Genomic DNA, 10,877 nt, shown 5'->3' with positions numbered 1-10,877 from the left:
CTCATGCTGTCCCAGCCCAGCCTCTGCATCTGCATTTCAGGCCGTCCCCACTGCACCCATGGATGCACCAGGTCACGGTGATGACGGGAGACCATTCCATCTCGTGACTCCCGTGCTGGAGAGCATGGCTCTTTCACGTGCTGCTGGCACCCAGGTCTACATGAAACTGGAGAATGTCCAGCCTGCTGGTTCCTTCAAGATCCGAGGGATTGGCTACTTTTGCCAACAGGTGAGTGGCTACAGGTGCACCAAGGATTCCGGCTTCTCTACATTAGACCAGTAACCAGCCTGTTTTAACCCACCACTTTGCTGAGGCTTCTGCTTCCAGGTTTGTTGTGGGATTAAGTCCTGCTGCATTACATGTTTCCCCAGACCCTCCCAGGGATTTTCTTTCTGGGTGTTCCATCACACAACCACAAGGGGGCGATGCAGTATAGCAAAAGAGCAAAAAATCATGACCATTTTGCAGTGGGCTGGTCCTTTAATTTGCCCCTTCTCCATGTTCTGCTCAAAGCTGCAGACAAGCTCAGAAAACAGGGAGAGGTTTTGGATGACAGCGTTGGGTAAAGTACCCATAGCAAACTACTATGGGTGAGGAATCACAAGAGCTCAAGGAAGGCCTGGTGCAGAGAAGAATGCAAGGCTTGGATTGCAAAAGGGTCCAAGTCAGAGAGAATTCACTTTGGCAACCATCAGCCACATTAGAGGGACTGTGATCCTACAGCACACCGATGAATCAGCACAGGACGTGATCCTATGCTTGAACAGGCTCCAAAAAGCCCTAGAACACCCAGGAACCCCTACAGGATTTTTTTTCCACCATAGAACTTTTAAAACTGGAGGTTCAGCGTCCTTCCAATTTCTGCTTGGGGTGCCCCCTGTTGTGGGAGGATGCTGTGGGCTTCCAAGAGCCTTTCATTAGCGCATTTTACCACAGTATGAACATCACAGCCCTATTTTCCAACTCTCTCATCAGCCCAACGATTATCCTGAGGTTACCTCCGGTTTGCTTGGCAGACTTTCTATGCATTGCCTGCAAAGCTAGGAGCAAACCATGGTTCCTCCAAGCCCTGGGCAGAATAACCAGACCTTGTTTTCTGTGTATTTCAGGTCGTCAAGGAGGGCTGCCAACATCTGGTTTGCTCCTCAGGTAAATACATGTGCCCACCTGACTTTAAATTTCTCTCCTGCCTCATCCACAGCTGGAACTATGGGATATGCCGTAGTCCAGTTCTGCTCTTTCAGCCCAAGGACTGCATCTGATTTTAGTTCTTGATGGCTGCATGCACAGTAAGGGAAGGGGCCAAAGGTTTGTGGCCAAAAATACGCAAAATGCCAGCCTTTTAAAAAGCTTAAACCCAGTAACTGAGGCAGTTAGGAAAGACATGTCCACCATTTGCAAAGGATAGGAAACAGCACAAAAGAGGGGGAACTAAATAGAGATAAGAGCCCAATCTCCCGGGTCCCGGGCCCAGACTCTCACCGCTATGCCGCCTTTGAACTGCAAATACTGGAGTCCCAGAGATGTTTTGCAGCTGGGCTGGTCTCTGGGACATCATGGAGAGGCCGTATATCACCGATATTAAAGTCTCTGCTCTGGCTGCCAACGTGTTTCTGGATGCAGTACAAGGTGTTGGTAATTACCTTCGAAGCCTTTCATGGCTCGGGTCCAACATGCCACCTGGAGTGTGTTTGCCCATATATTCTGCCTTGCCTGCGAAGGTCCTCCGGGGATAATCTTATGAAGCTTGTACAATCTGATTTATTTATTTATTTATTTATGTTTACAACTTTTCTATACCGTTCCCTTACAGACGTCTCGGGACAGTTTACAACAAATTAATACAATAAATTAAAAATAAAAATAGGAATAACAGTTGCACAGCATCCGATGTTAAAATGAAAGCACTAAATAAAGCAGGTTAACAATTAAAATACTGGGAGAATAAAAAGTTTTCGCCTGACGCTGAAAGGAAAGAAGTGTGGGTGCCAGGCGAACCTTTCTGGGGAGCATGTTCCACAATCAGGGTGCCACTGCAGAGAAGACCCTCCTCTGGATAGTCACCCTCTTGATCTTTTTCAGGGACGGTTCCCAGAGGGCCTCTGACTCAGATCTTAAGGGACAGAGGGCACATGGGTGGGGGGAAGATTAATGTCAACTCCCCAGAGGACTTTCTCCGGGGTTGCCCTTAAGCTATGGAATGATCTGCTGGGAGAGATACATCTGATTTCCCAGATTGCTACCTTCAAGAGCAAGTTAGGAACATGTCTCTTCCAACCAGCCTTCCCAGATTACTTCCCAGATTAGTTTTATTTAGCTTGCTTGTTTTTAGTAGAAATTAACTATTGCTGGTTTTGATCTCTTGTAAACAGTCCAGAGCCTGTGGCATATAAAAATCATAGAATTCTTGGAAGGCTTTGTCTGGAAAGCCGAAAGTGGTTTTTGGCGTGGGTATTTGGGTCTGGTACCCATGGTGGTGATGGTGAAGCTACCCCTCCTCTGGCTCCCCATAGGTGGCAATGCCGGTCTTGCTGCAGCACATGCAGCTGGAAAACTAGGAATCCCAGCCACCATCGTCGTACCTGGAAGTGCAACGCAGGTGACAGTCAAGAAGTTGGAGCAGATGGGAGCAGACGTGGAGGTCTTTGGGAAGGTAAATGGAGCGGGAAAGAGGCTAACTTGGGTCAGGCTTCCCTGATGGTTGAGGATCAAAACCGTCCCAATCCCTTAAATCAGGGTTTCCAAACACTTTTTTGTCTTCCTGCCGCATCTCTGGATCTCAGCTGTGTTCAGGAAAAAAATTGTTTCATGTCTATTGGACATGGAAACATCCCTTTAATAAAAGATAGTCTAATTCAGCTCATTGTTGAACCAGTGCCTGTTCTAAACAAAAGTTCTGGCAAAGTTCAGTAGCTGTTTCCTTTTGGGAGGAAGGAATGCAGATAAATGTTGCACTGGGACAGTCTTTGAATGATAATTGATGAAGAGGCACATTTAAAAGACTAACCCTCTTCATGGAAATTTACAAATGGGACATGGATTCTCTCTACCGCTTTGGCCACTAAAAGCCTGATATGGCAACTTTTGAATGATACACTTGCTTCCTATAATGCCATGGACTGAGGAACTTACAGTATTGGAACTGGTCACCTACAGATGCCACCTACACATGGATGTTTCTTTGGACATTTGGGCAACTTTTCTTGAAACTTAATTGCTAGAACATGGCATGCATTTCATGCGCGTCCATGCCAGGCGCCCATTGGCACTTCAGTAGAGGGCACTCCATGGTGTCACTGGAAAGGTCCATGGGAAAGAATGTGGGAGAGATCCATTGACTTCCCTGGGTTCAGCTCCCCGGACTCTGGCCCATCATCCCATGGATGTGCCCCCAGCTCCCTGGCAAATGCACTGGGGGTTCACATGGCCCCCCACCAGGAATCTACTCTGCCCAGACCCTGCACAAGCGGCATCCCTCTTCTCTGCCCACGACTTGCGTCCTTCGCTTGTGCTGGAAAAAGGTTGCCGGTTGCACAAACGCGCTTCCATGAGTGTGTGTGGATTTCCTCTCGGGTCAGCTCACCTTCCAAGACAGGGCTGTGCCTGATAGGAAGTGCACACTCTGAAACTGGGTGGCTATTGGGGAGCTGCATCGGCCCCCCGCCCACAGGGACGGTGTTGAGCCCCGGGCCGAGGTGGCTCTGGAAAAAGGGCCTTTCCCCTTGGAGGGCTCAGTCTTGCATTATGGGCTAGAGTAGGATTCTTCTGCTTGGATTATCCTTTCTCTGCGTTTCAGTCCAGTTCAACCAGCTGTAAAGAAACGTAGGATCAAAGAGTCGTCGAGTTGGAAGGGATATGTTTGCTTGCAGTAAGACATCAGACTTGGGTCCTTCTGCAGTTTTTAGGATAGCCAGAACTTATTACTAAACAGTGAAATAAAGAGATAACATTAAACATCCCGGAGAAAAAATCTGCCCCGAGTTGCCCTTATAATGTAATAATAATAATCATAATCATAATCCTTTGTAATACTCACTGTACTCATAACCATAGTGGCTATTTTTCTCTTTTTCCTGAGTGCTTGTTGGCAAAGGATGAAAGCAGCCCCAGAGGGGGAGAAGCACTGCTGAGCACGCCAGGTGATGCCTCTGGCCAGATGCCCGCTTTCCCAGCCTGTGCTCCTCAGCGTGAGGCCTTTTCAGACTTTTTCTCTGAAAAGGTGTATTGTGAGCATGCCATCAGAAAACGCTCCTGCCTTGTTATCAAGTCTTTTTATACGTTTAGGAAAGGCAGTCTGTTATACAATAAATACTTTGCAAGGTTAAGGACTCCGGCTCCTTGACTTCCACAAGAAGGTGTGAGAATATGTGTTATTATCAGCACCGCTATCCCCAGTGCTTGAAGATAATCCCACGGCAGTGCCCTCAGTTGACTTGTGTTGTTGTGTTATATTGTGCATTCATTCCGATGCGAGGTTAAAACTGAACTTTTGAGAAAGCAAATTGCATGCTGGTTTTTAACTTCCTAATTTTAGCATATATGGCTGTGCTTGTTTTACCTCTTTGGGTATAACCTTTGTTCAAGGTATGCTTATCCTCCCTTTTTCTGATGAATGAACAAACAATCAAATGCCAGTCACTTAAGTCCTGGGGTTCTTACTATATTTTCTATTAACTTGAGCTCTCCATAGCTCATTATGGGTACCTATTATGCTTGGCAGACACTGTCTGGCCAGGAGACTTCCTGCTGCTACTTAGGGAAGTCTTCTGAGGTTGCAGTGGAGACTTTGGTTTTGGGGGTTGCCCTCTACGCCCTCAGCTGGTGTATTTCTTTCTGTGCTGGCTGTGGAGCTAAAGGCAGGAGACTTCTTTTTCTTGCACAAATATTGCATATAATATCAAGTTCAAAAAATTCACAAAAAGTCAGTGGTTGTTGTCTCTTCTACACTCAGTTAAATTAACAAGTACTTAACTGAAACTCATACAGCAATTGTTCTAATTTATAGTTAATATTAATTTATTTTCCAATGGAAAGCAGAAGATTACCCAACTAGAGAAGTTCAGAAAAATAAGCTAACTGAATATGCAGAAATGGCAAAACTAGCTGGGTACAAAAATAGAAGACCAGCTAAAGAATGTAATGATAAATAGAAAGCTTATTATGAACAATTTATTTAATAACAAAAATAGAGCTTGGAAAATATCATTAGTGGGTTATAGTTTTAAAACCAATGCTTTGGTGTTATTTAAAATTAATTTAAAAGACAGGAGACTTTTGGGGAATGTTCCAGGGAGAAGGGAGAGGGTGGGAGAGGCATTGCCAGCTTCCAAGTCTGCTGATGCCTCCACCCCTTCTCTGGCTAGGATGGGGAAAACATTGAGATGTCTGAAATTGGCCATCTCAGTGCTCTGAGGGCTTTACATCCTTACTGCTTCTGAGTTGTGGGGGTGGGGAGATTGTCTAAAGCTATGAAGGTTCTCCCTACTGCTAGAAGGCAGGGGTCGGTATGGTTCCAAGCAGGAGGAACATGTTATCCAGAAGGTTGCTGCACGGCACCAAGGAAGTCCCTGCCTTGTATTGCCCCGTGGAAGCCAAACACTGCAGACGCATTTCCAGTGGTTCCCTGACTGACTAGGCTGTGAGTGTGGTTCTAGGTTCACTGATAGGCATCTCCCTCCCAACTCAGTGGAGGTTTTCCTGTCTCTTCTTGTGCAGGTGTGGGATGATGCCAATGACAGAGCGATGGTGCTAGCCAAGGCAGATGGCTGGGTCAACATCCACCCTTTCGACCACCCCTTAGTATGGTAAGAACTTTCGAAAGCAAAACCACGAGCAGTTATTTTACACCTGACTCCCTGCAAGGGGGAGTCCTAACCCTGGCCCTGGCCCCTCCTTCCTTCCTTACCCAAGGAGGGCCCTGTTGGATGTCGTTTGGGTGGTTTTGTGGACTCTCCTTGACCTTGTGCTGCAGCTTGGTTGGCTCAGTTTCCATTTGCTCTGAAGATGCTGCCCACTTAGGAAGGTGTGCAAATGCATATGCGTTTCATTATGCATAAAAAGCAGAACCATAGACTAGTAGAGTTGGATGGGGCCCTGAAGGCCATCCAGTCCAAGCTCCTGCTGTTGCAGGACGCCATTTATGTTTCCTAAGTGAATCCTGAACCCCTAAGCAAAAACGGCATGAGGAAATTACATATATGTGCCAATCCCTCCATGGACCGCTCTGGCGGCTTCTCTCCTTACAGGAAGGGACATAGCAGCATTGTCAAAGAGCTGAAGGACTTCCTGGGTGCCAAGCCAGGCGCCATTGTGCTCTCCGTGGGAGGAGGTGGACTGCTGTGTGGGGTGGTGTCTGGTCTGCAGGAAGTGGGCTGGCTGGATGTGCCCGTCGTTGCCGTGGAGACGAGAGGGGCGGACAGTCTCAATGCAGCCATCCGTGCTGGGCATCTTGTCACGCTGCCTGACATAACCAGGTAGGTTGCTTGGGCTGGAGCTCTGGTAGCTGGAGAAGAGCTAGGCCTGGGCCCATGGGAAAGCTCTCGCTGGATACAGTTCCCATGGGCCCCTGGTCTGTACCCCAGAGCACTGACAGACCGTTGGTGGCAACTGACAGTGCGGTTTATCCTGGGTACTTACTTTTCATCCACCAAATTGGTTCCTTGTTCTGACTGGAGGAAGGCCCTCCAAAGAAGAGAATCAGCGAGCAGGTGGCATCTTGCTGAGAGTGCTCAATCCATAAAGAGGGCCCCAAGCATCTTTGGCTTCCAGGAAAGTGCTCCCTTGACGAGTCCATCCAGCTCTGATTTGTTCTTGCATTTCTTCTTCTGCCTTTGACTTTCCCTCGCATGTTGGTCTTCTCCAGGGAGCCTTGCCTTGCAATTGTCCATGGGCCCAGAGCCTCTCTTGGCCTTGATCTGACCGCACCCCAGGCTCCCCGTGTCCCTGGCATTCCCGCCACCTTAATTTACCCTTTGCTGTCTATTCTGCAGTGTGGCGAAGTGCCTCGGTGCTAAGACAGTGGCGCAGAGGGCCTTGGATTGCACCAAGGAGTGGCCGGTCATCTCTCATGTCCTGGATGATGTGGAGGCACTGAAAGCTGTGGAGCAATTCCTGGGTGAGTTTTGGAGGCCGTCACCAAGTCTGAGCAGTGGAAACGGGCAGTGGCAATTCAGACTCACATCACGCAGGCTCTCCATCTTCCTGGTTTCATCGCTCGCTCACTCACTCATGCATGCATTCATAGAATCATAGAATAGGAGAGCTGGAAGGGGCCATGAAGGCCATCAGGTCCAGCCCCCTGCTGTTGCAGGACACCACGTTACACCATCCCACTCAGATGGCCAACCAGTTTCTTCTTGAATGTCTCCAGGGTGGGAGAGCCCCCCACCTCTCCAGGCAGCTGGTCCCACTGTCGTATTGCTCTGACAGTGAGGAAGCTTTTCCTGATGTCCAGCCTGAATCTGGGTTGTCGCAACTTGAACTGATTATTCTGTGTCCTACACTTGGGCATCAGCAAGAAGAGATCTTGACCTTCCTTTTTGTGACAGCCTTGGAGGGACTTATATAGGGAGTTCACCGGGCCCTGGAGATTTGAACGTGCTTATTCCACCTAGGTGTTCCTTGACCATTTGTCTGTCAACCTCGGGCTGCCATCTCTCACTTCCAGCTTGAACTTCCTCCTGCTGGCAGATTTCTTTGTGGGAGAAGACTGAGTCCGAGTAGGAATTGAGTGCCTCTGCCTTTTCCTTGTTGTCTGCTATCACTTTGTCATCCTCTTGAAGTAGCTGGACAGCCTTCTCTTTCTCATGTCATGTCATTCATTCATTCATTCCATTCCTAAGGGTGACATTTCATGGCCCGATGAGATTATCTGAGGAGCTTAGGACTATTGGAGCCCCAGCTGCAAGAACGGGGGCAGGCTGTGGTGGTGGTGGGGCTGAAGAGTTTCTCTGGCTCCTCTCCTCCCACTCTCTGGTACCTTTTCCAGGTGCCGAAAATGGCCATCAAGAGAAACCTCAGGGAGTGAGGCGTGCAGGGAGCAGAGAGGCTGCCCTGCCTCTGACCCAGCACGTGGGATGCACGGAAGTGTCCAGTGCGGAGGGTTGCGTGCATTGAGGGCCGGGGTGAGACGCTCATGCCTGGAACTGCTTGCTCCTCAGAGCTTTCAGTGCAGTCTGCAAAGACCGAAGCCGTAAAATACATTATAAAAATCATAGATATGCGCAGAGATATAAACAGGCAGCACATAGAGGGAGGGACACAGATATATTTAAAGACAGTCTTAAATAATCAGCAAGAACACTTTCAAGACTGGATGAAAAACTGCATCACAGGCTGTCAAAGCCCTGAGAGGAGGAGAAGGTCTTAGCCTGGCATTGACAAGATAATGATGTTGATGCCAGGCAGGGCTTGTTGAGGAGATCCTCCTGTCCTGTAAGTGGGGACCACGGCCGAGCAGGCCCCTCCCTTGCCGCTGCCTTCCAGGCCTCCCTTGGTCAGGGCTTTAGGTGATACACAGAGAACAGGTTCGTGGTTCGCTGGACTGTGTTCTGCGGTCAGAAAATTGCAAGTTGTCTCCAAAAAATCTTATGTAATGCAAACCTCTAACCGATTTATTCATAAAATAATTTTTATACCACTTTCCGGTCCCCAAATAGGTCTTTTAACCTAAAAGAAAACACACAGACAGGAATACCCAATTAAAATAGGAGGATTTGCATCTGCAAAAGGAAGGGCTCTCTGTCCCCACCCCATAGCAAGCAGAGTTGCCCCATTCAGCAGGCTCTCTTGCTCTCTGTGTAGCACTTTCAGAGGCTTAGGGGTGTGTGGAGGGCAGGAGAGACCACTCCTTTCAGATCTGATAGGAATCTTGATTCAATCCATTGAAAGCCAAGAATGGGATAAAATGGGCTAGAACATAAATGAGCCGAGAAGGAGAGAAAAGATTCAAACCAGGGCAAAGCTGGGTGACAAAAACACAAAGACTTAGCAGCTTATCTACAGCTTAACGGGGAAGGTGCCAACCCTGCCTCTCTAGAGGGGATGCTCAGAGAGAATTAGTGCCATAACAAAACTTTCTCCTGCTGTTTGTGCTTGCATGGGATGGCTGTGAAGGCTGAGAACAAGAGTTAAACAACTTCTCCCTGAGGGCCGGTAGCCATTCTTGCCTTTGCCCAGCTTTGCAAATCCCAGCTTTGGTTATTTGTATAATCGGCCCTGTATTGTTTGATGGCAGCGGGTTTTTACAGTCTTGGGCAGAAGGGAGAGAGAGAGAGAGAGAGAGAGAGAGAGAGAGAGAGAGAGAGAGAGTTTCCCCATCCTGTCCCACCTGATCCTTGCTTCAAAATGGAGAGGCCAAGCAACTGAACGCAGAGAACGTGGTTCCTACTGGCGGTATCATGAAGCAGGGTGAAGCGACCTCCTTTGGGTGGATCCAGCAGCGGACGCAGGGACTGGTGTCTGAAGGTCGCAGCAAGACTTTGTTTTCGGATCTTGACCCTAGCGGAGGTGGTGGTGTGGGGGAGGAAATGCCGTTTAGGGTCTGCTTCAGGTGGCAAAATGTTTTGGGCAGGCACTGGCTGCTGGCTCTTTCCATATTCCGAATTCTTTAACTGGCTTCACTTGATCTCTTTCGCCCTGTGGGGCAAATAGATCTGTGCAGCAACCCTGGAGAGAGGGGGACTTTCTGTGCTTCTGCAGGGCACGTGCCAGTGCAGATGGCTATCGATAACGAAGACCATAAAATGCGACACAACAGAATGCAACATAAATGTGTAAATACAGTATGAAACAAAGCTGTACTGCAAGGATTTAAAACAAGGCACCAGAATTAAAACATACTGAAAAACGAAAGTGCCTGGGAAAGAAGGACAGCTGGCCCTGAAAGGAGCCTGGTCCAGGTGGTAGGGGAGGCTCTCCGGGAAGCTTGTTCCACGACTGAGGAGCCACCCCCGAAAAGGCCCTTCTCTGGCAAGCCATCCAGCTCATTTTCTTTGCGGGCACCCCGAGAAGGACTGCTGCTGCTGATCGTAGGGTCTGGGCAGGGGTCTGTGGGAGATGATCCTTCACGTAACCTGGCTTACCTGGGAGTAAGCATGCTGGGAGACGATTGCCCACACGTGTGCATGATTTGGGCTCAGGGAACAGCATGGGAGTCAGGGGTCATTTTCACTCCCTCTCCTGACACTCCCCATCCTGAATCCTATGGGCATCTTCAAGTAAAGCTCAGACGCCCTGCCATGACATGGCAGTCCTGGCGCAGGGAAGCTCTGCAGCTCATTGGCAGCGCACGGTTCTGGATGCGCAGGTTTGCAGGGCCAGTGCTGGCTCCAGGCAGGACTCGGAAAGAACCTGCATGGAACTCCAGAGATGCTCCCCGTCCTGCCAGTACTGCTGGGCAATGCAGACCAGTGCGTGGAGCAGCTTGCGTCCCTCATGCGCCTCCTCTTCTCGCGGCCTTCTCTTTCCAGATGACGAGCGCATGTTGGTGGAGCCGGCCTGCGGGGCTTCCCTGGCCTTCCTCTACTCTGGCTATGTTCAGCAGCTGCAGGAGGAAGGCCGGCTGAGCCGCCAACTGGACTCCATCGTTGTCATCGTCTGTGGCGGAAGCAGCATCCAGATGGAGGGACTTCGGGCCATGAAGAGCCAGCTGGGGATGAAGTGAGGAAGGGCAGCTCTGTTCTCGAAGAACACCTGGCCAGCCACGAGTCTTGCGTCTGCTTCCAGATTAGATGCTATGCCTCCCGGCCTCTCGCCCTGCTGGGAACACCATCCAATTGCTGAGTTGGCTGTCCAGAAGGACTCTTCCCTTGGGAATGATCCTGGGTTGCTGGAATGCGAAAGCACCCCTGTGGCTTCTTCTTGGTTGGAGTCCTGC

General features: G+C 49.4%; 1 protein-coding gene across 1 annotated transcript; it reads left to right on the top strand.

Moving 5' to 3' along the window:
- The first annotated feature begins 58 nt into the window (after positions 1–58).
- On the top strand, positions 59–10,664 carry SDSL (serine dehydratase like). Its single transcript, XM_044448882.1, has 7 exons — positions 59–229; positions 1,111–1,150; positions 2,515–2,654; positions 5,717–5,805; positions 6,247–6,474; positions 6,991–7,115; positions 10,471–10,664. The coding sequence occupies exons 1-7, from the start codon at positions 59–61 to the stop codon at positions 10,662–10,664; spliced, it is 987 nt and encodes a 328-aa protein (XP_044304817.1).
- Positions 10,665–10,877: the final 213 nt, after the last annotated feature.

This window comes from Varanus komodoensis, unplaced genomic scaffold, assembly GCF_004798865.1.
Source record: "Varanus komodoensis strain SLA01 unplaced genomic scaffold, ASM479886v1 scaffold56, whole genome shotgun sequence".
NCBI classification, from domain to species: domain Eukaryota; kingdom Metazoa; phylum Chordata; class Lepidosauria; order Squamata; family Varanidae; genus Varanus; species Varanus komodoensis.
This window is presented reverse-complemented; position numbering and strand designations above follow the sequence as displayed.

Coding starts and splice junctions, on each gene's coding strand:
- SDSL (XM_044448882.1), top strand. CDS start 59: ATGGATGCACCAGGTCACGGTGATGACGGGAGACCATTCCATCTCGTG. Junction 230..1,110: donor TTGGCTACTTTTGCCAACAG/GTGAGTGGCTAC, acceptor TGTGTATTTCAG/GTCGTCAAGGAGGGCTGCCA. Junction 1,151..2,514: donor ACATCTGGTTTGCTCCTCAG/GTAAATACATGT, acceptor GGCTCCCCATAG/GTGGCAATGCCGGTCTTGCT.